Source organism: Artemia sp. Qi Xiang Cuo, chromosome 1 (assembly GCF_049724085.1).
Source record: "Artemia sp. Qi Xiang Cuo chromosome 1, ASM4972408v1, whole genome shotgun sequence".
NCBI lineage: Eukaryota > Metazoa > Arthropoda > Branchiopoda > Anostraca > Artemiidae > Artemia > Artemia sp. Qi Xiang Cuo.
The window spans coordinates 62,106,218-62,133,466 of NC_142794.1; the positions used below are offsets into that span (position 1 = coordinate 62,106,218).

Genomic DNA, 27,249 nt, shown 5'->3' on the forward strand with positions numbered 1-27,249 from the left:
TGAAACAATCTAATTTAAGCATACCAGTCAATAAAGACGCGCGTAAAGTGGTCTTTCCGCCACTGGTCTTTTATGTTCTTCTTAGTCATACTAAACATCTCCAAGGCGTACCAAAATTTAAAATGATTTAGTAAAAACAAATTTATGGACCATATTCGATTTAAAAATTATTCCACCCTACAAGTTTAGCCTATATACTTTACGACGTCGGAAATTTTTGTGCGATAATTATTTTATTGATAAATAATATAATATCATCATAAAATAGGGATTGTACATTTTACCTCCACTTTCTTTACTTTTCTAATACGAAGGCTGGTATGGCTGTGGCTGGTATTGGGGTGGTTGATACGGTGGTGGCTGAGGCTGATACAAAGGAGGCTGGTATTGAGGTGGTTGAGGCTGATAAGGAGGCAACTGATAGGGGGATGGATGTGACTGATACGAAGGTGGTTGATAAGGAGGCGGCTGTGGCTGATATGTAGGTGGTTGATATGGAGGTGGTTGTGGTTGATACGAAGGTGGTTCGTATGGAGGGGGTTGTGGCTGATATGGTTGTGGCTGATATGGAGGTAATTGATAGGGAGGTGGCTGAGGTTGATACGAAGGTGGTTGATATGGAGGTGGCTGCGGCTGGTATGGCATCGACGGATATGAGACTGATGGACTTGGTAATGGAACTGCCATTGGTAAGGGCGTCTCTAAGTTTACCTCCTTCGAAACTTCTAAAGATGCTGTCGCAGGAGGCGTTGCCATCGGAATAAAATACATAAGAGGAGGTGATGCAACTGAATGAGCATGACTAGCCGCTGCAGATGACTTGCTACCTCCTATTTTGATTGCCCACCGCCGGTGCCGTCTAAGTGGCTCAGTAGTGTTTGTGGCGTTAGTTTGTGTTGTTTCCAGAATTGCAAATCGCTGAAGTCGACTAATAGACTCAGTAGGGTCTGTGGTGTTAGTATCTATTGTCTCTTCAAAAGTGAGTCTTCTTTGCCGACTGAAAGGCTCTGCGAGTGCGGTCGCATTGGCTTCTGTTTTTCCTTGTGTCGACTGGCTTGTGTCGATCACAGATCGACGCTCTAGACTAACACGCTCAAGAGAATCTGTGTTTTTAGTAGCTACCACTTCATCAACAGCTTTCATCAACAGTCGTTTTGGCAAAATAGTAGATTCAGTTGTATCTGTAGTGTTGGTTCCTGCAGCATCAACCATTGCAAATTGCTGTTGCCGACGGACAGGTCCAGTAAGACTCGTAAGATTATCATTAATGTCTTCCAAGACTGCATGTCTTTTTTGCAGACTAAGAAGTTCAGTAATATCTGTAATATTAGGAAATCGTCGGTGTCGAACGATATTCTCAGGATCTGTAACGTTGGTATCCACTGCCTTCTCAGTGGCTAGTCTTCTTTGCCGATTCAGTGGATCAGCGGTACTTGTGCTGTTAGTTTTTATATCTTCTAGCATTGCAGATCGCCGCATCTGACTAATAGGCTTACTATGCTCTGTAACGTTGGTATCTTGCATCCCATTAAAGGCAAATCTTTTTTTCCAACTATCAGACTCATCAACCTCTGTAGCGTTAGCTTCTGTGGCTCTCATCATTGCAAATCGCCGATGCCGAAGAAAAGGCTCCGTAGAATCTGTGTTGTTGGTATTTATTGCGTCATCAACAGAAAATCTTCTTTGTCGATCTACAGTCGACGTGATATCTGTAGTGTTAGTCTCTGCTGTTTCCGTCACTGCAAATCTCCTTTGCCGACCAATAGACTCGGCAGGATCTGTGACATTGGTATCTATTACTTTATCAGCAACAGCTCTTCTTTGCCGACTAGCGGACTCGATGGCGTCTGTTGCGTTGATTTCTGCCTCATCCATCTGTAAGAATCGTCGATGCCGACCAATAGGGTCAGCCAAATCTGTAACATTTTCATCTGTTGCTTCAGAGGAAAGTCTTCTTTGCCGAACAGAAGACTCGGTGATATCAGTGATGTTGGTTTCTACTGCTTCCGCCACTGCGAGTCGTCGATTTCTAAACCCAGGCTGGGTGACATTGGTATCTTTCGCGTCATCAAGAGAAAATCTTCTTTGTCGATCTAAAGTCGACGCGATATCTGTCATGTTAGTCTCAGCTGTTTCCGTCACTGCAAATCGTCTTTGCCGACCAATAGGTTCGGTAGGATCTGTGACATTGGTATCTATTATTTTATCAGTAACAGCTCTTCTAAGGCGACTAGCAGGCTCGATAATGTCCGTTGCGTTGATTTCTGCCTCGTCCATCTTTGCAAATCGTCGGTGCCGACCAATAGGGTCAGCCAAATCTGTGATATTTTCAACTTTTGCTTCATCAGTGAAAAGTCTTCTTTGCCGAATAAAAGGCTTGGTGATGTTGGTTTCTACTGCTTCTGTCATTGCAAGTCGCCGATGTCGAAACACAGGCTTGGTAGGATCTGTGATGGTGGTATCTTTCGCGTCATTAACAGAAAATCTTTTTTGTCGATCTACAGTCGACGCAATATCTGTAATGTTAGTCTCTGCTGTTTCCATCACTGAAAATCGCCTTTGCCGACCTATAGGCTCGGTAGGATCTGTGACATTGGTATCTATTACTTTATCAGCAGCTACTCTTCTTTGACGACTTGTTGACGTCCGTGGCTGGTTGACGTCCGTCGCGTTGCTTTCTGCCTCATCCATCTTTGTGAATCGTCGGTGCCGAACAATAGAGTCAGCCAAATCGGTAGCATTTCCATCTTTTACTTCATTATTTCTTCTTTGCCGAACAGTAAGCTCGGTGGTGTTGGTTTCTACTGCTTCCGTTATCGCAAACCGCCGCTGCCGACCACTAAGATCTGTAGAATCTGTGACTTCGCTATCCATTTTACCATCAGCGGTTTGTGTTTCTTGTTGATCAGCAGAACCAGTGTGATCGGTAGCGTTATTTTCTACAGCCTCTACCATCAGAAATCGCCTCTGCCGGACAATAAGCTTAGCAGCGTCTGTAGCATTCAGATCAGCTGTATCGAGGGTGGAAAGCCTCCTTTGTCGTAAAATAGACTCAGTAGGGATTTTAGTATTTTCATTTGTAAACTGGAGTCGCTGCTCCCGACTAACAGGGTCAGTAGAGTCTGCCCCATCAGCATCGGTATCTTCAGATATCAAGTTCCTTTTTTGTGGACTAATGGGCCCAATGACATCTGTGACAATAGTTTCAGTAGCTTTCACGACGTAAGACACGGTGAGGAGCAATATCTGAAAGAAAATTTTTAATGAGGGTACATAATTTAAAAGTTTTCAGATGAAAGTAAAGATCACCGTGGAACTTAAAACAAACAGTTGTAGTATCAATATGAAGGCATCTTCGACTACCCATTGTTTAGTCGGATGGCTTTACGAATCAAAGGGCTCATTTAGGTGTATTGCTTTATACACTCAAATTTCTAGTTCAAATGTTTTGAAAAGGAAAACGTAAATAAAACACCTGCAGTTTCCAGTTGACTATACTTGTTCTCAGCTATTGTCTCTAAAAATAAGCCTGAGCCAAGCTACTTCTTTGCCTTAAACACATGGCATGCTATTTCTTTTGGTCAAAACTGGACGGAGACGAAGGCAACTTATATATTTTGAGCATTTGAGCAGCGACAAATCGCTGAACACTAAATATGTCAGAATTTAGAATATTAGTTAGACCCATCTTGACAATCAATGTTTCTCACGGCATTACCTAAACTTAGCAGACACCGTTAAATAGCACGGAACCATTTCTCCCTTCCTGCTCTATGTCGCCTAGTTACAGCTACAGCTCATTAACGTAGTTTTGCAATAAATCAATGCCACACACCCAGTTTATAATTTTTTTTTTTAAATGTAAGAAAAATGAAAGTAAAAAGTGGCATTTATAGCTTAAATAAGCGTAAATTATTTACAGTAAAGGAGGTTTCCATGAATACATTTAGTGATTGCAAATGTTGTAATTATGATTACCTTTCAAACAAATGAAACTCAAAATTTTGCTATTTAAAGTAGACACAGTCTTGGGAAAAGGCCAAAAATTAGCACCAACAGCAGGGGGTTTAAGGGACGGTAGTCCCCCCATCTGAATATAATAATTTGGGCTCATTCATATTTTTAACGTCACTTTGTACTTTCATATGAAAACCCCTGTTTGTCTTTATTACTTCTTGTTTTTTTTTTAAATATAATAATTAGAGTTATCTCGAACATATGAGGGATGTCACTCCCCTATTGCAACTATATAAGCACAGCATAATTCAATTTTTTCAACCTTGTTCAATCCTACTACCAACGATTCGAAACAATCACTCGAGTTAAAAATAAGATAAGAAATCAGGTAAACACGGTTGTCGGCGTTTGCCCCCCTCCCCACTTTCGACTTGTAAAAAAAGGACTTGGAACTCTCAATTTCTGATCTAATGAGCCCCCTCCGAAGCTTCTGCGACCGTGAGGTGGATGTGTGGATAAGGAAGGGGCAGTCACCCTCCTATACGGAACACAATCGGCTCATTTTGGGGTTTAATGTTACTGTTTAGTTTCACAATAACAGCGTAGACCAGAAATATTCTCAGAAATCTTAAGGGAGTAGATACGAATTTTACATTTTTGATGCGCTTTTTAAATTTTCTTTTGTACTACCATCCCCCCTCCCAGACAAAAACTTGGTTACGGCCCTGGGAATTATACAATTAATTTCTACCTCCATCCTCAACCCTTATCTTCCTTAGAACTAATTATGTATTTATCTGATGGCTCAAGGAGAGCTGGAATGTTTTGGCATTAGAATGTGCCCTTTGAGGCATCTCCCTTCGTCCCAAACACAGTTTATAGAATTATCCAGTAAGTTTATCGCAGATCATTTCTGGTCTTCATTCTCGGTGCGAACAAAAAGCTCTTCCCACTTATTTCCTGCATTAGCGGGTTAATCTGTTTCCGTAAATCAATGAGAAATGGTTACAAAATGCATTATTCGTAATAGCGGGTTTCCAAATATTTCCGATTACTTCTATTATAACTTTTAGTTTCACGTCGAAGAGGTTTGCAAAGTACATTGTTCGTAATAGCAGGTTTCCACTTATTTCCGATTATTACTATTATAATTGTAAGTTTTGCGTCCAAGAGAAATCTGACTTGTCTACCCGTGAAAAGATCTAATGCCGCTTATGTTTATATCTGCAAAAACATTCTCTGGAGCACTCGCACCTCGATCCGGGTTTTTATGATGGATGAGAGAGGGAATGATCATACTGCTAATTCTATAAACTGTGGTCCCAAACTACAAACCAATCAGAGAACCCCACTGTAGAAGTTAATTTTTTAGTTTAAGTGCATTTTTTAGTTTTGTAATTTGTTCATTACTTAGACAATATTTGTTATGGGCAAAAATTCGGGCAATTTTTTGCGGGGGAGTTTACTGCAGTGGGGAGGGGGCTGCCTGAGGGAATTTTCAATGGGGAGTAAATTTTTTGCAATAATTTCCTTTCAGCGAGGATATTTTGCGGGAGATATTTTCCACGAGGGGGGGTATTTTCCGCAGGGGGAGAGTTATTTTCCGCAGGAGGAGTTATTTTCCGTGGGGGGATTTCTGCAGGAGGGTATTTTCCAACGGGTAGTATTTTCTAGGGGGGGGGCATTTTCTGCAGGGCGGGGGAAGGTTTTTCCAGGGGGTATTTTCGGGTGGGGGGTGGTTAACGCATAGAACCAAAAAGCATTCTTCTTTAGAAAAATAGGTATTTATCGTATTTTGTAGATAGGTGCTTGAAACCTCTTCTCTCAAGTATTTATTTTAATGTAAATTGTCGTATGCTAAGAAATTTATAGAAAATTTTAAATCACATTAATTTTACATCCAGCATACAAAAAATTATACAAATACTATTATCACATTTGTGTTTTCAGTTGAGTTTGGCACAATTTCAATGATCACTCTTTACTTACTTGCCATTTATTGCCGTAAACGTTTAACAAGCCAAAAAACCTTTTGTGCACGGTAAATTACTTGAAATACGGTTAACATAAAAAAAGTACAAGATGATGTAGCAACCTAAAATGATTATGTTTCAAACAATATATCATTTTTGTTGAATCCAAAGAGAGCGGATGAATTGTTAATCATTGGAAGTTGAAACAATGTTACAAGCTAGAACAGATTAAAATATACAGTCATATTCATCTAAGCATTGGAAGAAAAGTAACAACAGCAGAGATTTGCCTATTTTATTAATTTGTTTGACCACTTTGATCTTGACTGCACAAACAATTAAATAGTAACATCCTATCACATTCAAAAGTGACATAATCAACTTTTTTTAAGTGGCAAATCTGTTTCTGGCAGTCATCAGGGCCGTATCCAGGATTTTTTTCGGGGGTTGTTTTACACAATAATTTTTTTCGGGTGAGGGGGGGGTACACAAAAAGGAGGGGGGGTCAAACCTCCTAACCCCCACCTTAGGATACGGCTTTGGCTGCCATAATATCTTATAATCAGTACAAATATTGCTTTAGTATAGTTTTGTGAGCTTAGCTGCGTGAAAGACCTAAGGGTGAGCTCAAAAAGCCAGTTATAATTAGTGATAATTGTATTGTTAATTATTAATTTCGTTCCAAACCTGAGATATGTGACCCATTTTCAATGTTGTAAGAGCAACAAGAGGCTACAGTATTAGTAACATCCATTAATTACAGAAGAATTTTTTTGCGGGGTGGGGGTTTACAAAAACTTTAAAAGAAGGTTCTAACCCCCCTGGATACGGCCAGGAGTGTGACAGATAGAAATAAAAATATTTCAACTAGTTTTAAAAGAAGATATCTACAAGATAAACAAATCTTTAATAAATTATAGAAAAATAGAAAAGCCAACGAAACATGGACGAACAAGTAACTATACATTGAAAATACTTTGTTAAAAAAAAAAAAAAAATCAAGACATATCGCGTAACAGTATGAAAATGATTAATTTAACTGTCAAAGAGCTGATTTGATTGATTCATGAATCAAAACACAAATATACATATCTGGTTTCGGATCTAATATTCCCATCACCCCGTGGGGAGATATTAGAATAATAGTGTTTGAGTATCAAGTACTTGTTTAAATACACATCAATATGCTTTAATTAAACAAGCTTTTAAGATAACTTTGTATTCAACGGCTTATATTTTTAAAAGTTTAAGTATGGAAATTTAAATTGTTTAGAACTTGCGAATTTGCTAACAAGCAACTGATTTTCCTCACAATGACGTTTCAAGGCTACAAAACATATTTTGTCTAATTTCTATTCTTATCAATTGGGTATTTCTGTCAACAGAAAACTGTAATTTTCAATATAAATCCTTGCGTAGCTACAGCACCTTTGAGACGGGATTGAAATCCTCACCTCAGATTTGAGTAGTTTTAGGTGTATATGTGTTGAAGAAATATTGTCAATATAAAGCCTATTTCCTTAGCTACCCCACGCTAAAATAATTTAAAGTTTCTAACTAAAAAGAAAGTAGCTAGCAGCAAAAATCTGCCTGAGAGCAACACAGCATAAAACCCCCGTCAGTATCTCAGCTATATTATGGTTGCAGCGATAGCCACAATCTAGTAAAGAGCTAACCACCACCCACAGTAACCGAAAGTTTAAAAACAAACACGATTAGAAAAAAAAGAGCCACTGTTTGAGAAAAGATTGCCATCTGAAGGTGATTTAGGAGAGGTAATTAATATTTCGATTACTCTTAAGAGTAAGTTTATTGTGAAAACAAATTAATAGTTATTTCGGAGAAAAATGGAAACCCCACTAAAATGGCGTCGAATTGAAATGAAAAATGAACCATTTGAAATCATCATCGCATAGCCTAAAGAGGAGAATTACAGTCCCGTCTTAAACAAAAACAGTAGTTGTTTTTGCATGGGAACCACTGATTTTGTCTCCTTTTTTCATCCTAGTGGTGTACAAGTCAAATCAGTGGTTTATGTTGGAAGAGCTCATTTGAGCGGAAATTTAGTGCCCTTTTTAAGTGATGAAAGAGATTATACCGCAGCAAAGGGGCGTTTTCTGGCATGTCATGCCACGAATGATAGTTTTGCAAAAAGAAAATAAAATAGCCGGGAAATGAGACTTTAAGATAACCAATCGATTTTTCATGGAACCTTCAACTAGTGGCTTCAAGCACTCCGTCTTGAAAAATGAGGAAACTCACGTACTTTGCATTGTTAGCATGCAACTTATTATTTGTTTATAATTCTTTTTTTTTCTGTCGGAGCTAAGAGGATACTCCTTATAACGTGAAAATTTCAATGAAATATGTCTATTGATCTGTTATAACGAATTTAGTCACCCTCACGTCCAGATATGTCCTCACGCACTTACCTAACAGTTTGTATATTTTTACATGTGAATAAGTGTGTGGAGCTAAGCAAAAAGCAATAAACCAACAAATCAAAACGGTAATGTGAAAAAACAGAAGCACTCCCAGCAATGGCGGATCCAGGATTTTTTCGGGGGGGGGGGGTTTACTAATTTTGGACTTTTTCGGGGGGAATTTTACTAATTTTTGACTCAGTTTTCGACTAATTTTGCTGATTTTTACCTAGGTTTTACTAATTTTCGACTTATTTTCGACTCGGTCAAATATTTCGGGGGGGGGAGGGTTCAAACCGGGTAACCCCCCCCCCCGGGATACGGCCTTGACTCTTAGTGTTAATTTTAGGCCACTTTTGGTCAAAATATTCACTTTGATTCAGTTTTTTTTTATTATATTTGAGTCAGGAGGAGGCGCCACAATTAATTTTTCCTAACGACCCTGGGAACTGCTCTGGTTCTAGCGCTTTCATCCCACTAGAATAAGCCTAGGCATGATATTTTACTTGGTTTTCATAGATAGAAAAAGATTAAAAATTTCAAACGCTCATTAAAAACAGCATGGACCCCGCACCCGGAGCATTCTGGGGTGAATGCCTAACCACACTATAAGACTCGCATACCCACATCAGAAAATAAAATAACAAAACAGTTCAGCTAGGCTAGACTGTCGTGAGGTGATTCAATCCAAGTGAGAACACAGGTATTATAAAGGGGGGAAGGAATCCGAAAAATTTTGAAAGGAATATGTCAATTAGACACTAGTAAAATTGCAAGCGATATTGCAAGCGATATTGTTCAAAATCATGTTTATAGAAAAGACAAAATCGAATCCAAAACCCAATACTCACCAAAACCTTTTAGATTCTCTATTTTTCTTTTATTATCTCTACGATTATTAATAATATTTAAACATAGAATCAAAACATAAATTTCTTTTACAAGGGTCGGAAACTATCACTTGAATTTTTCTAAGAGTTACAAGCAAAATAAAATGATTGGTTGCGGCATTTGAAATTATTTGGCTACGTACTGAGATTAAGAAATAACGGTTTGACTGACAGTGATGGAAAACAAAATATTCGAGACTATTCGTACTTATTTATGGTTAATATACTATTCAAAGATAAAGTTCTTTAAACAGACAGTCATAGGAGCTCAATACAAATTCAACACATACCAGGTATTGTATCCCCATGGTTATGGACAGAAGTAACCTCTGGAGAACTGTCTCCCAAACTATTCTGAAACATAACTGGAAGAAGCATATATACCCAAAAGTAAACTAATTTAAAAAACCCAAGAGCCAGAAATGTCAAAAAATTACTGGTAAGGCCCAGGTGAACATTTAATCTAATCGATAACCTAATAAATACAGCGATTTATCAGGCTAGTAATTTTTGACGCAAATACGGAACTAAAATTACGCTTGCAAATTAAGCAAACATTCAATTATTTCCTTGAAGAACAAGGCAATGCAGTTTTAAAAATACAAACCAATCTCTAATTAAGTTCCTGGCTATCCAACTTTGAAAAAAGCCTGACCGAAATTGTTATTCAGGAGAGGGGGTGGGGCATTTTCTGTGGGGATCCAAATAATGAGCGCCTTTTGTCATTTTTTTTTTTTAGCAATAAATAGTTGAATGGGATATATTTGGGCGACTGTTCATTTAGGTGAGGGGGGTGGTGCATGTCCAGCTGTCATCGTATCTTGAGTACGGCCACGAATACAATTTTAGAGGTTTCGTTTTTTAGATCTTGGAGAATGAATACTAGGGAATTGACAACTGTATTGTAAAAGAACAAGGACTACAGCAGAGCCATACTTTCCTTCAAGGGGGGGTGTCATTTAAAACAGCAGATAATTATTTGATGTTAAAAAAATAAGGAACAATACAAAAACAATAGTAAAAACTGGCAAATTTGAGAGAGGCAAAGACCCTCAAACTCCATCCCTTCCAGTACGTTCATAGGGTAGATATGGCTAAGAACTCATTATATTCCTTGTGCAAGTAAAATTGTAATCTAGACAAATTATGCAAGGCAGAAGAATTTCACAGGTATGATAAAGCCAAAGTTGCTTTCCAGGAGTCTTCAAAGAGAGGAAGGGGTACTACTTTATTTAATCAAAATTTCTTGAATAAGTAAATATTGATCTACAGTTTCAATTTGACAGAAAGTCGGATTAAGAAAATCGGTTGTATTTTTGTTTTGTGTTAGTTGTAAAAAAACATGAATAATTCAGAATTTCCACGAGAATTCTTTTGTCACGTATATAATTTTCCTATTTTGTTTTATTAAACCAAAGCTTTCTTTTTTTAATATATTTTTTCTTTTTCGAATCCCCCTCCCGCTATTGAAATACATTTATGGATAGCTACACGGGATGTTATGAATCAAGTAATTCAGGGATCTTTTTTATGCCTTTCTAAGGCCGTAACTAAAGGCCCTAGGTTCTAGACGGAAGTTGTTTATTTTACTCATTCGGGTATTCAGGAGGGGCAAGGGCTCAGGGTTATGTCCGCCAAATATCAGGATTTGAGTATTTTAAAGTTCCTGTACAAGCGTCTCTTCTACCTGAAGTAAAATTTTAAGACAGCCAATGAAAATTTGCATCAAATAACAAAACCCAAAAATTGATGCTTTTATTGTAAAGGATGCCACGTTCATTACTACTAATACTACTAAGGAATCAATAAAGCATCAAGCCCCTTGAGGCCAAAACAGCCATGCACACTTCTCTTCCACCCCAAACCGCGTTCAATAGAGCATAATATTAACACTAACGCAAAAATTACCATGTTAGTGAGTCATAAATAAATTATTATATCCCACTTTCAATAATCTTGACGCAATTCGTTTTTTGTAGTTTTTTGGCGTTTAACAGCCAATTGCAATTATTATACCGTGTTCAGCGGCACTTATTGAAACCTATATAATTGCCTGTAGTAAAGGACCCTAACCCTTCAATTTATTTTTTTGGTTGGGGGGGGAGGGGGGGCAAATGTATATTTAAAAATCTAGAGAGGCAAATGTGTCGCTTTTCAATGTAAATCCCAAAAAAGGTATCTTTCAATGAAAATACCCCCAAAAAGGTTCTTTTTAGAATTTAAGGGTGAGGCAGAGGATCTAGGGGGCACAAGCCTCAATGACCCCTCCAAATTGACGCAGCTGTACCTCCTTATTCCCTCAAATCCTTTTTTGTATTAATCTGAAGGCTAGTGGAAAGTTAGAAAATTTGGGCATACAAAAACACTTGTTAAACCATCTCGCCGCCACACAAACCATGGCGCAGCGGCTCTCCTTGATAAAAGCTGATGCATAATTATACATAAATTTACATAATATTATCAAATATAAAATGAGTCAACTTAGTTAAATGAGGCTTTCAAATAAATGTCTATATTAACTGTTTAATTTACAATGACTACATGACTCTTTACGAACGATTACGACAAGCACGGAATTATTGCCTTTGAACCTGGGAAGCTCATTATATAGGTTTTAGACAATTCTAAATCGATTGGTTATTTCAGAATTTTTGAATTCTGCGCCGCAAAACTGAAAAATATTTTTGGCAACTAAGAAAGGCCAAAAAATGTTAATTTACGTTCAAATGTGATATCCTACGATTTGATAGGACCATTAGTTCGATACGATCACTCCTGTGAATAAAAAAAATAAACAGAAAAATTCCGTGGTCTTTCTTAAAAAAAAAGGATGCACAATTCTACATTGCGTAGATAGCAGCCTGAAACCTCATCAATCGGTCCCTGATATACAAATCTGATGGCGTGATTTTATTCAAGATTACTTGCCTTTTCAGGGGTATCTATTCCATTTTTCGAAAAGGAGGCAAATGAATTTTATAATTTTTGAAATCCGCATAAAAAACTGATTCTTTTAATCGCTCCTTTTTCTAGATTTTAGATCACTATTAGCCCGTTTCACTTCTTCAATAAAATTTGATTTAGTTCAACACCCCCTCAACTCTCCTTAAAGTTTCATCGTCATACCCTTGGCCTTTTTGGATAATCGAGGATCGAATATTCCCCCTTTTCCAATAATAGATCCTATCGCTGAAATCACAGTTACTGGACCTTTCGACTATTTTGAACAAAGTGCTATTTAAAAATTATTGTCAACGTCGAGGGGGGAGGACATCTAAAAATAATGAGGAGGATGGTTGCCCACCGATCCCTTTACCTCTTCAAAACGACACTAGAGTTTTTCAGTTTCGACCGAAAGAGGCTGCTCCAAAGTTTCTACAACTGCCATACGAAGTGACGGGGTGAAAAGTAAAATAATACACAAGTCTTTTCGCTCTTTACTTATGCAGTGATATTGTACTGCATATGATAGAAGAAGAATGAAGATCTGAGGTGCTATGGCATATTTCAAGACATTGGGATTTTAATACAAGCCGAAAATACCTTTTTATTCCTTTTTTTCTTTACTTTTTTTTTATGTTTAACATTCGTCAGTCAGCTGCTGAGTTGCCAATATGAGTTGCAGACAGCTTGGCGGCAAATACTTATACTAAATACTAAATGGTAGTGCAATTTACCAATGTACAAACCGCTCACAAATTTTTATTTCGCTCAGTTTAGCGTATGGTTTGATTTCTTTTGAGTTTTTCAACCAATGAGACGTAAATATTCTTAAAATCTACCAATGAAAAGATTTACACTGAAAAAAAAAACATTTGTGTTACCCTCATAGTTTGGTTTAAAGACAATTTAAGAGTAAATTGTGAAATATGTATAATTTCACAGCTTTGAAATAGCCTTATGGTAATTTTTCACGTTTAACATTAGCAGTGACAAGTCGAACGTTCTTGGTCGACTTCCTTGAGACAGTGTTTTTTTAAATATGAAACAAAATAACCTGTCAAAGCATGCATGCAGGTATTTGAATGGGACGTGAGTGAATTTGTCAAACAGTAAAAACATGAAAAATGCAGAAGAACTAGAAGAACTATAGTAAAATCAAGAGAAATTGTTCAAATTATAAACTTTCACGACCCACAGCTTGAAACTATCCCCTACCTACATAGTGCCCGTCCCCAGTTAAAAATTTACTTGAATAAAATAAAAAATAAACAAAAAACATCTGAGACAGACAAGATATGATGTGCTTGATCCGGCATGGATTGGCCATAAATTTAAAAATGTCGTACATAAACTCTGGAACTTAATTCTTGAACCGCAATTATTTGAAAATTGAAAGAAAAGCGAAAAAAGATTGCGAGAATCGTAAGATCTTGAACAATGGAAACACTCAACCATTCAACTTAATAATAGAAGTCGGTAACGCCGTTTGGCACGGCTGCATCCTTCTCTTTTTCAACAAGAGGACCAAAGTCCTAAAAGAAAATGAAAAGCTAAACGCTGAAACCTCATTAAGTAAAAACTGGTTGAGGTAAGAGACGTCGAGCTCCCGGCCACACTGCTCTTTATATTTTGAATATTTTCACAAATATAGCTGTCTCTCTATGCACCTGGCTAGGGAAAACGAGGGATAAGCTTCTTCGAACTGGCCTGCCCCAGCCTAGATATGAGAATATATTGATAAAAACCATCTATCTTGGTGCATACAAAAGATGTTGAGTTGACTAGCTAAGGTTTATAGTGAGATGTTGACACTTGTTTCTATTGGAGCTGAGTTGGGTTATTTTTGTTATCGAATTGTGTTTTTTGCGTTAAGTTGGCACGATTCAGTCGTCTAAGTGAAGTTGACAAGGTTTAATAGTCTGCTTGAAATTTCTTGTTTAGAAATTTCTGGTTGTTACTAAGTTCAGTTTATGGTGTCAAGTTGTCTTTTCTGAGCTTCCTGTACCAGCTGGACACTCAGGAAAGACATTCTTCGTTAAACAGTTTATCGATGTCCTTAACTCAAAGGCGACACACACCAGTTCACCCCTAGAGGCACATCTCTGAAACTTTCAAAACCATTATGATCAAAAAGTGTATTTTGAAATTTGAAACAAAGGCCGCACAAAGGACTATTGCTTACCCTGCCGCCCTCTGATTTTCTTCATAACTAAAAGTGGGTACTAGATCTGTTTTTGCGATACGAAGAGCTCTCTAACATTTTATGATCATTCGTCCTGCATGATGAGGCTACAGGGGCACCAAAAGGGGGAGGATGGTGGAGAAGATTTTTAAAAGCACCTTTTGGATATTTTCAGTTAAAAAAAACAACAAAATTACTCCTTTTAGATTAAAAAAAATAATTCTTTTTTGTATCTTCATTACAAATTTTAAAAAAGTCCTTGCCTCCTCCTATATTTTAATGAATTGGTGCCTCTGTGAGACTGAAGAAAAATACTTAAACCATTTATAGTGACAAAACCTATCCATTTAGTTAAAGACAAACGTACGTGCCTGTCGTCTGTGTTACAAATCCTTAAATTAATTAAAAACAAACAAACAAGTTTTTTGAACTGAAAGTAAGGAGCAACTTTGAATTTAAAACGAACAGAAATTATTACGTATATGAAGGAAGTTACTCCTCCACAACATCTCGCTCTTTACACTGAAGTTTTTTAGTGCTTTAAAAAAAAGCTTCTTATCGTTCTAATTAAACAAATACAGTGTCTCAGGAGTCGTTCTTAAGGAATTGGAACATAATTCAAACTTTAACGTAAAGACCGAGGTGTTGTGGAGGAGTCACCCCCTTTATACGTAATAATTTCTGTTCGTTTTAAGTTTAAAATTGCTCCTTGCTTTCAGTTGAAAAAACTCGTTTTCTTAATTTAATTTATGATCTTTCTTTAAATAATGCCAGGAAAGCTGGCTACTCCTCCGGAGAAAAATCCCTCCTCACCAAGGATTTATTCTCTAGACAATTTCATCCTGATGAAAAATTACATCGGATAATTACCCTTAACATCTCTATGCGCAAAATTGAGTCGGCATTGAGAAAACAAGCCATAGGAAGAATTTCGTATAGGAATTCTGGAAAATTGCCCCAGTGTATAATTTCCCCTGACAAATTTACCCACTGGAAACTTCCATCCCCATGGAAAATTCCACTATCATAAAATCACCCCCCCCCGAAAAATGTGTGCATACTTCCCAATAACAAATACTATACGTAAACAATGGGTACATTTCATAACTTAAAGGCCTTTCCCCAGGGGATTATGGGGGATATTCGGCCTTTCAACTATACTGAACAAAATGGTTATCTCAAATTTCCTATCAGACGATTTTGAGAAAAATGGGCGATGGAGGGGGCCTTGTTCCCCTTCAATTTTTTGGTCACTTAAAACGGGCACTAGAATTTTTAATTTCCATTTAAATGACCCCATCCCACGATATTCTAGGACCACTGGGTCGATACAATCACCCCTGGGAAAAACAAACAGAAAAAACATCAAAAAACAAACACGCATCCAAGATCTTTCTTCTGGCAAAAAATCCAAAATTCCACATTTTTTCAAATACGCACTTGAAACCTCTACAGTAGAGTTCTCTGATACGCTGAATTTGATGGTGTGATTTTTATTAAGATTTTATGACTTTTGTGGGGTGTTTCCCCCTTTTTAAAAAAATAAGGCAAATTTACTCTTGTGCGTAAGCTTTGACGGTCAAGACTAATTTTAATGAAACTTCTATATTTGAAATCAGCATAAAGCCCAAATTCTTTTGATGTATCTACTGGTATAAAAATTCCGGTTTTTAGAGTTTCGGTTACTATTGAGCCGGGTCGCTCCTTAGGCTACTTGCAGTTCGTTACCACGAACGGTTTGAAAACACCGGCTGAGTATAAAATCCCTTAATTGGATTTAGTTAAACTGACATAGCAATTTACACGGTTAGCGTAATTATCTCTCAGACTTTGGTTAATAAGATTAGTTTAAAAATTTCGTATAGTAACTTTCCCCAGAAAAAGTCACCCCTTGGAAAGTTCTCCCCGTGACCCCCCTCTCCCAGCAGAGGATTCACCTCCCCCCCCGAAAAATGTATGTGTACTTCCCAATAAAAAATACTATATGTAAATAATGGGCAAATTTTATAACTTAAAGGTTTATCCCCAGGGGATTTGAGGGGTTATTCGGCCTTTCAACTATGCTGAACAAAATGGCTATCTCAGAATTTTGATCGGACAATTTAGAGAAAAAGGGGGGTGGGAGGTGGCCTAGTTGCCCTCCAATCTTTTTGATCGCATAAAAAAGGGCACTAGAGCTTTTAATTTCCACTCGAATGAGCCCTCTCCTGATATTCTAGGACCATTGGGTCGAAACGATCCCCCCTAAAAAAAACAAAAAACCAATAAACACGCATCCGTGATATTTCTTCTAGAAACCTCTACAGTAGGGTTCTCTGATACGCCAAATCTGATGGTGCCATTTTCATTATTTTTCTATGTTGTTTTGGGGGTGTTTTCCTTTTTTTCAAAAATCAGGCAAATTTTCTCGGGCTCGTAGCCTTTGATGGGCAAGACTTTGATCTTAGCCTTTGACGGGTAAGCCAAACAGCACATTAATCAATAAATAAAAAATTCCGAATATTTTGGCTCCACATCCGGGAACCTTTCTTAACGGAGAAATATTTGAAAAAAGAGCAGTATTCTATGCGTAGTACTGTGGTTGTTGTAGTAGTAGTGAACGCAGTAGTAGTGGTGGTAGTTGTAATTCTCTGAATTTAACACTCGAAACTTCCATACTTGTTCTTATTTTTACCAATTTTAAGTCTTTGGTATGTTGATGTTTCCGCGAATTTCGGCAACTTGTGTCTATTAATCTTCTGCATCAATCTTAATATCAATACTTTCCGGAAAAAGATGTTTGAGTCATTAATTTACATTTATTCAATCTGATTGTACAAATTTTGAAGAATTTTCGCAGCATATAAGCTGACCCCCGACTGATCATCAGAATGGTTAAGTGGGCAACCGTCTCAAGCTAAAGTGCTTCGGTAAGCAATTGGGGAAAAATACCTTTTATGTTTTATTCTTGGCAAATCGTAGTCAAACTAAAACAAAAAACAGTCTATGGTTCAAAATACCCAGTAAGAACGTTCACCAGGGTGGGGTGGGGCAATTTAGACACACTCCCTGTTTATCCTGTTTACTTTACGACTTTTTCCACAAAATTCCTTAAAATTATCTTAAAATTCACTAGTTTTGTGATTAAGCTTTTCCTTGACACATTGTGGTCCAGTTCCATATAAGAAAAATAATGTATAATTAAAAGACACCCATTAGGTATGTGTAATAGGGAGGCAAGGCCGTATATAAAATCTGTGTTTGGAAGGGGGCTAAGGTATTTTTTAAAATTTATTTTTAAAACCAATTTATTAGGCGGAGAAACATTTTCAGTTTTGCAAGAAATAGTCTTTTTACCTACACTTTTACTACCGGTCGGATAAATATTTAGGGGGCGGGGTTAAACCTGGTATCCTCCTTCTCCTGTAAAGGTGCCTGGAATTGGACATTGGGGTCCAGTTCCATATAAGGAAAAAAATATATGATTAAAAGACGTCCATCAGGTACGTACACCTGGAAGACAGGGCCTTATCAAGGATTTTTGCTCGGAGGAAGGGTGGGGTAAAGTTTTTAAAACTAATTTACAAGGCAGAAAACATCTTTACTATTCACTTATTTTGTGTTTCAGACTATTTATAATGTTTCAGACTGATAATATAATTTTACGTTGGCCATACTGTGCCTCTAATATCTAAATAAAAACAAAGTACACGAGGCTCCAGACCAGAACCGCTCTACAATACAAATATTGTATTTTGTACGACTTACACACACACAATCTTATACTAATCATTTAATTCACCAGTTTTTTAGCGAGGGGAGGGGGAGCAATCTAAAGCCTCTGTAATTCAGCCCTTCCTCAAAAATAAAATCCCTCGTAAGCTCATTGATAGTCAGTGTTTTGCCGTTTTAGGTTTTATGCTGAGAAGTGCTGCAAAATGCTGCTTCAGTAAGAAATTATGAGCTTATCCCCTCTCTTGAAACACAAAAATGGTCTTTGGAAACACCACAGCCCCCCAAAACCTGAGGATAATTATGACTATATTCCTTAAATTGCTATACGTTTCGTAGAATTCGTCTATTTTCACTTTCCCAGAATTTGCCTCCCACTTGCCTTCCCGATAAACGTTAATGGCCAGCGCATAATCAATATTCCTAAATCAATAGTGACATTCTTTTAGGTACTACATTGTATTTTTACTTATATTGAAAAAAGGGTAACGAACGATATCTAAAGGCGACCTGTGTTAATGAAATGGAAACTCTCAAAAGAAAAAAAGGATTTTGGATAACAATGTATACAAAGCTTACAAATTATACCATTCATTGCTGATTCCAAACATAAAGATGTCACTAATTTCACTAAGTCATCACTAGAAAGTTATTCATATAAGACAATGCCCCCAATTTTAGAAATAACTAGAGACCTGAAGTGGGCTTTGGTCCCTGCAACATCCTTCACCAGCGATTTTGCTGAAAGATAGGCCTGCTATAAACAATTGAACCAGAACCACACAATTATATCCAACCTGTATGATTGGAGAAGCAAGCTGAGTCAGTGGTCCACCGTCGTCAATTTTTTTAGTAGAAAAGTAGGCACGGCTTATCTTGATACCCTCTGTTAGAGTACAGTTTCGTTGTTAAGACAATGTAAAATACTAAAGTTTTACCCTGTTCAACCATTTATGCAAACCGGGTCTTGCAGTGTAATCTGTTCACAATGACTAATAAAAGGTAAATAGAAAATTTTAGATTTTTATGATTAAATCGCTTGCTATAAGACGAATATAGCCTACCCCTCAATGCGTCCTTCAACACTTCTTCCAAATATACTAATTGCTAACCTTGCAAGTACGCCACAAACCCCCTAATAGGCCAGGTATAGCCCTAAGTTATGTCTAAAAGTCTGCTGATTTTGTTTCCAGGTTGGCTTTATTTGGCATTATGAAGCAACTGTGGAAGAGAAATAAGCACAAAAAATAATAAAAACCAACAAAATCAGCGTAAGTGTATCCAAGCTATCAAAGAAAGAACAGATTTTTTTGCGAATGGTATCAAGTTTTCCATTTCAGGTCAACTAGAGGAGGTATGAAACTAAATTAAACAGTACTAGGCCTATTTGTGTCCAGATTTTTAAAAGGGTGTATGTTGTTAAAAATTGCTGAAAATTTTTTTCCAGCATACAAATAGCAGGCCAAACTATAAAGTCTTAAAAAACGAAAAGACTTGAAGTATTATTTTTTTTTTCCCTGAAAAGACTATGTCAATATAAAACGAATAGAAATTAATGAAAAAAACTTTTTACACAAAATAAGTTTTTCAAAGAAAAGTAAAGAACTCCATTAAACAAAAAATTAGCAAAAATAAATCAAATAATCTACCAAGCGTAAAACTACCACAAATCAGCATCGATAAATAAATGAAACCCAAAATGAACAGAAACTACAATAAATAACCGAGTCAAACTCAAAACAAGCAGAAGTTAACATAAGTTAGGCGCTAATACCCTATGCCTTCCCAAGGCCAGAACAAAATTTGCACTTTACTGAAGAAATACAATTGAATGTGCATTGTCAGTTTAATATACATATACTGATATTTAGTTATAAAAGTAAAAACATTCATATTTTTTTCAGTAAAGAGGAAATTTTGTTCTGGCCTTGGGAAGGCATAGAGGTTTTACGCCCAACTTATGTTAATTTCTGCTCGTTTTGAGTTTGACCCGGTTATTTATTGTAATTTTTGTTCGTTTTGGGTTTCATTTATTTATCGATGTTGATTTGTGGTGAGGGCTGTGGGGGAGGAGTTGCCATCCTTAAAGATCTAATTTCCAAAACTTTCCACTACGTTGAGTAAAATGACTATCTAAAAATTTTGATTGGATGTGTTTTGTGGAAAAGTTGGGCATGAGAGGGGGTTTAGTTGCCCTCAAGTTACTTTCGACTATTAAAAAGGGTACTATCCCTTTGAATTTCAAATCGAATGCTATTTTCAAGTTTCTACGAGAAAGATTTCAATAAAAACCTTATATGCCCCCAGGGCATAACTTATAATCCTTGCAATGAGGGTTATGGGGGGTTATCCTCCTTAAAAATATATTTTCTATTTGGAAATCAACTACGCTGAACAAAATGGCTATCTCAAAATTTTTATTGGATGTGTTTGGGAGAATGATGGGTGTGGGGGGGCTAGTTGCCCTCCAATCACTTTCGACTATTAAAAAGGGCACTAGTCCTTTGAATTTCCAATCGAATGAGCCTTTTTTGAAGTTTCTACGACAACACCTTCTTTAAAAAGCTAATATGACCCCAGGGCATAACTTAAAAAACCTTGCCCTTAGGGCTGTGGGGGAGACTCCTCCTTAAAAACATAGTTTCTATGTGGAAATCAACTACGCTGAACAAAACAGCTATCTCAAAATTTTGATTCGATGTGTTTGGGGAAATGATGGGCGGGGGGGATGGGGGCTAGTTGCCCTCCAATCACTTTCGACTATTGAAAAGGGCACTAGCCCTTTGAATTTCCAATCGAATGAGCCTTTTTTGAAGTTTCTACGATAACGTCTTCTATAAAGACCATATATGCCCCCAGGGCATATATGAGCCCCTTTAGAAGTTTCTACGACGACCCCTTCCATATGAAATGCCTTGCTCTAAAGAAAAAAAAAATAATATACAGTACATTGTGCCGACCGTTCTTATATGCCCTCAGACCATAACTTAAAACCCTTGCCCCGAGGGTTGTGGGGGAGTGTCCTCCTCAAAAACATATTTTGAAAAGGGCACTAGCCCTTTGAATTTCCAATCGAATGAGCCTTTTTTGAAGTTTCTACGATAACGTCTTCTATAAAAACCTTATATGCCCCCAGGGCATAACTTAAAACCTTTGCCTTAAGGTTTGTGGGGGAGTGTCCTCCTAAAAAACATATTTTCTATGAGGAAATCAACTACGCTGAACAAAATGACTATCTCAAAATTTTAATTGGATGTGTTTGGGGGAATGATGGACGTGGGGGGGGGGGCTAGTTGCCTTCAAATCACTGTCGACTATTAAAAAGGTTACAAGTCCTTCGAATTTCCAATCGAAGGAGCCTGTTTTGATTTTGAAGTTTCTACGACAACGCCTTCGATAAATACCTTATACACCCCCAGGGCATAACTTAAAACCCTTGCCCTGAGGGTTGTGGGGGAGTGTCCTCCTCAAAAACATATTTTCTATCAGGAAATCACACTACGCTGAACAAAATGACTATCTCAAAATTTTAATTGGATGTGTTTGGGGGAATGATGGACGTGAAGGGGAAGAGGAGCTAGTTGTCCTTCAAATCACTGTCGACTATTAAAAAGGTTACAAGTCCTTCGAATTTCCAATCGAAGGAGCCTGTTTTGATTTTGAAGTTTCTACGACAACGCCTTCGATAAATACCTTATACACCCCCAGAGTAGAGGGGGGGGTACCAGCCGTGTCACGCACCCCTGCTGCCACCTACAACTTTTTTAACACCATCTATTGGTACGAGAACCACGTGGTTTATGGTTTTTGTCAATGAGAATTTGAAAAAACAGGAATTTTGTCAATTTTATGTATGTTTTCATGGATGGTTATGTGTGTGTTGTTCGATTTATTTAATGTTTTTCATGGATGTTTAATTCTCGGATGTCAACATCAAATTATGGCTGTTTCATGGTTTTTGTCAGTGAGAATTTGAAAAACATGAATTTTCTCACATTTATGTGATGTTTTTCATGGATGTTTAATGGTTTTTGTCAGTGAGAATTTGAAAAACATGAACTTTGTCACATTTATGGATGTCAACAGCAATTCATGTCTGTTTTATGGTTTTCTCACTGAGAATGAAAAAACAGGAATTTGCCAAATGTTATGACTTTCCCGGAAACAGTTAGATCACGTGTTTCCTTCTCAGCCAATCAACGAGTCGGATACATCTCCCTTCTCAGCCAATCAGAGACGTGCTTACATATGATTTTCCCCATTACATAACAATTCACCCTTGAGATTTCGTATATAACGGGCATGCACTGTGATTAAATTATCAGAAAGTATTTTGACATAGTGTAAACAACAATGGATAAATTTGATGAAGTTGAAGTCTTGGCAGCCACAATTAGCAATGTAAGTTCTGTTTTCATTTTTTATTTTCAAAATCAAATTGTTTTCCGTGGTCACCCTCTACTATATTCGGGTAAACCCCCCCCCCCCCACCCCTATACAAACACCACTATATGAGGTTCATACTCGATAAAAGTCGTAAAATACGCTCTTTTTTCGTTATGTAAACCACCTCCTTCCGTCCCCCTCTGTTTACGACCATAATTCTGTTTTTGATAAATTCCGTATCTTATCTAAAAGCAACTGTCAACTTTCAGTCAGTCACTTACTATAAGGCAGGCTATGGCTTTGACTTACATATTTCTCGCAACGATTTATGTAGCTGATAATCACTGACACACCTTTTAAGGTATATCCGGCTTTGATAAATCCTTATGAATTTGGATAGCAAAAGCTTCCGCTGAAAAAATGATACTTTGCCCAGTGAACTTAAATGCAGTTTCGCTTGAAAAGAGAATGTCAAGTATAACATCTCCCGGGCAATGGTAAAAAAAAATGTTTCTTCGCGGTACCAGTCCGGTGGAGATTTATTAAGAAAAAGAAACATTTATCTATTCGGAATAACTTGAATCGAATTTTTACAAGCTCTTTCGGTGGGGGGGAGGGGATATTTTTCCATGTCTTTTTTCTCAGGGAATATTTTCAGTGGGGTTATTTTCATCGGGGTGTTTTTTTTTTCTGGAGGTGTGATAAATAACATCTATCTTAAAATTATATTGAAAGATAGAAAAGATCATTAATAAATTAAATTATTTAAAACATGCATGCAAAAAAAAAATTAAAACCAGAAAAGAACAGAAACGTCTAAAAATAAGAAACTAGGCTGACTTATATAGGCCGGCTTTTGAATGGTTCAGTGAGCCGTAATTCTCAGATTCAAAAAAAAGGATGCAATTAGTATATTTCACGAAATTTTTTACGTTGTGCTTTCTTGGTGATAAACTAAACAAAAGTATATGTATGTTGATACTAGCTTTCTTTCTGTAAAAAGGGGCAAATTATTTAGATACTAATTTTTTCTCTTCTTTTTAAGGCAAATAGTGAAGAATGTCCATACCGCCTCCACCCAAGAAAGCGAGGGCCAAGACTGCGCCCCCTGCAAAGACGACAGTTGCCCAATATGGTCGCTGGCCGAAGCTCCCCAGCTCCACACTACCTACCCAAGTGCAACCATCCATGCACACCCCTGCCCTGACTCCGCACGTCACCGCTCCTGCCCACGAAATTAATGACGGGCCCCCCACCCTCCAACAGACGTTACCTGGACCTTCAAGACAAGCCGTAGGCCAAACATTGGCTCCTTCTCACGCAATATCTGAGCTATCAGCTCCCCATCAAGCGTCAGTGCACTCTCCGTCAAGTCCTGAGCCTTCCATGCAAGATAGAAGGGTTGGCTCATTCAAGCATGTCATAGACCAACCAATGGCTCCATATCATTTAATGGTCAAGCCTCAAGATTTATGTCAAGTGATTTATCAATTTGAATACATGAGTATTTTTTTTCAATCAAGTAATCTATTTTTAGCTTTTAGAGATCACCTACTTTTGTATTTTCAATTTTTTATCTAATTCAGTACAATGAAATATCTAAACAAAAAGATTTTTCAACACTGTTTAAAATTATATATCTTTGATATAATAACCCCCCTCCCAACCCTAATTTTATATGCCCTCCCACAGAGATATCTAAATATATTTTTTGTAGAGAAACCACTCTTTTCTAATCTTTGCTATCGCATCGATAACTCATAAGCGAATATTTTTCATGGGTAATTTAAATTAATGCTCACCATTTGAAACTCAAAATCCCCTATTTTTTCACAATTGATTACCACAAAGTTTCATGAGAAGGAACTGAGTGGGATTATTCACATTTATCTATTTGTTACATATGGACCCCGTAATTTGCGCAAGGATATTTTAAAATAACTTTCAATCTTACAAAGCCATGCCAATATTTTAGTGATGTGGAAACATTGTTGACGATACACTGAGTTAACGGTTCTCGAATTTAATTTTACTGTTTCACAGAGAATACGCTTTGTAAACATAACATACATGATATTAAAAATAATCTAGACTCTTTTGGATTAATAGACACCGTGTATGGTATGTAGGCGAAACGACTTATGCCGTATAACAATAGGTTTTTTTGGGGAATTTGGTAAACGACTGGGAGCCGCGATGTCCGGAATGCGCCGATGGTTTCTCGGCCCTCCCTCAGAGATATCTAAATATATTTTTTGCAGAGAAACCACTCTTTTCTAATCTTTGCTATCGCATCGATAACTCATAAGAGAATATTTTTCATGGGATAATTTCAATTAATGCTCACCATTTGAAACTCAAAATCCCCTATTTTTCACAATTGATTATCACAAAGTTTCAAGAGAAGGAACTGAGTGAGATTATTCACATTTATCTATTTGTTACATATGGACCCCGTAATTTGCGCAAGGATATTTTAAAATAACTTTCAATCTTACAAAGCCTTGCCAATATTTTAGCGATGTGGAAACATTGTTGACGATATACTGAGTTAACGGTTCTCGAATTTAATTTTACTGTTTCCCAGAGAATGCGCTTTGGAAACAGAACATACATGATATTAAAAATAATATAGACTCTTTTGGATTAATATACAACGTTTTTGGTATGTTGGCTAAACAAATTATGCCGCCTAAAAATCCGGTTTTTTGGGGCTTTCGTTAAACGACTGGGAGCCGCGATGTCCGGAATGCGCCGATGGGTCCAGGGAGTGTTGTGGGGGGGCAAGGTTAGGGGGAGCGCCGGGGAATGCGCCACGGGTCAGGAAAGCGTCACAGAGATGCACCACGGGTCTGGGGGACACCGCCGGAAAGCACCACGGGCCATGGAAATCGCCACATCGTTGCGCCCCGGGCCCCGATAAGCGCCACGGGAAAAAAAAAAAAAAAAAAAAAAATTTTAACACTTTTAAAAAAAAAGATAAAATTTTTGCCGTAGATGTCATATCTTATATTATATTAAGTTGAATTAACCAAATTTTATTAAGCAATAATAATCCAAATTTTAAAAGCAGTAGGGGATGATTTGAACACTTTGAAAATAAGCTATTTTTCATTTATAGATTGGACGAGCATTGGTCCCCTACTCACCATCGAGTGAAGAAGAGGAGGAAGGGGAGGCACACGTGGAGTCCCCCAACAATTTAACATGTGACGATTTACATCCCATTCATTTTAATCTTGATGAGTTTTTTGATGATTTTTTTTTTAATTTAGATAATAGCACAGTTGAGCTGGTTGACTTGAGCCCGAAAACTTTAAAATTTTTAGATTATTTTCCCGGGTAATTAACAGGGAACCCTCAAACATCCTATCCAAACACGACGACCATTCGACCAAATGAATGGGTGAAGAATCCTTTTTTTGTTTACCTGATGGGGGGAGTGGGTAATAGCCCCGCGGGGGCGGAGAGTACAACTCTCCCGGACTTTCAGCTTTCCAACAGAATTTTAAATCATATAGTTGTTTACACTGCAATGTTTGGTGACACTTTTAATTCGCTTTTGTGTGGCAATTTTGTCTTTGACCCTATAGAAATTGTACACAACTATGTAGAAAAAATTCGTGCACTTCTGTAGAACCAGATTCAATTGTGGGGGGGTAGGGATTCAATTAAGGTCTCTAGTGTTTTAAAAGTGTTCTATTTGAATGAGGGAAAAAGCGAAGTTTATTATCATTTTATACATTCCGAGATGCGTTTGGTTTATCCAAATTTAGAAAATTTTGAGGGATCTTTCATGGATTGGGTCGATAAAATTATAACGCATCTCGAGAACTTTAATGAAAATGGTAGTGGATATCTAGTTTTATTTATTGAAAATTTAAGCGTTAATATATGTAAATTTAAGAAAGATTTTATTTTAACAGGGGGGACTGGTGGGGCTGAAAGGGAGATAATAGTAAAAGATAATCCTGATCGAGAGGGCTTGCAATGTGTCCAGAATATCTGTTTTTAAACAGGTCAAATTTGTTTCAAGTATGATTTCCTCATATCAGAATTAGATACTCGAGATCGGGACGCTACCAAGAAGAATTTAGACCACTGGGCTGTACATGGGAAGGAGGGGTCCAGTTTTCCCAGTTGTAGATTTTTCTTGTTTAGAGGGGAAATATCCAGTAACGCTAAGATCCATTGATATGTTTGAAAGGGCTAATGCCCATTTAAATATCGGCGTTACTGTGGTACAATTTGAAACAGAATTTGAAGATGGGGTTCGCTCTAAAAAGAAGGGGGTCGTTTTCCCCGTAAGGGGTCCCTCAGTTGATTTGGTTAAACACTGGGTTTGGTTGCTTTACACACCACCTAGTCAACCGACCACAATCGGGCATTTTAACCCTATCACTGACATTAGTAGAGTTCTGGGGGGTGGTAAGGATACTAGGGGTACGTTTCTACTGTCCAACATGCCTGTCACGAGTCCGTAGTGAAATAAAACTATTGAGTCACACGAGGCATTGTAGCCGTCACGGCTACAAAACAGTGGAAACAGTTTCAGGGGAGAGGGCAAGTTTACGTTTTAAAAATTTTCAGAATATCCTCCCCCAGTGCGACAAAATATCTTTGTATTGTGAAGCTAAGTTAGTGGAGGTGAATGACCCCCAATATCCAAACCGAGTCAAAGAACATCTGGCCATTGCAGTGTCCTATGCCCACGCACAAAGAGACAATTCTAACACCATGCGGTTGTTAGAAATAGTTGAAACAGTGGATGAGGGGGAGTGAAT

At 37.5% G+C, this 27,249-nt stretch overlaps 1 protein-coding gene across 1 annotated transcript; it reads right to left on the reverse strand.

The window, feature by feature from the left end:
• Nucleotides 1–214: 214 nt before the first annotated feature.
• LOC148956568 (uncharacterized) lies at nucleotides 215–9,665 on the reverse strand. Its single transcript, XM_089085963.1, has 2 exons — nucleotides 9,534–9,665; nucleotides 215–3,246 (listed from the first exon to the last, which is right to left on the reverse strand). Exons 1-2 carry the CDS (start codon nucleotides 9,549–9,551, stop codon nucleotides 304–306), a joined length of 2,961 nt encoding a protein of 986 aa, XP_088942089.1. The 5' UTR covers nucleotides 9,552–9,665; the 3' UTR covers nucleotides 215–303.
• Nucleotides 9,666–27,249: the final 17,584 nt, after the last annotated feature.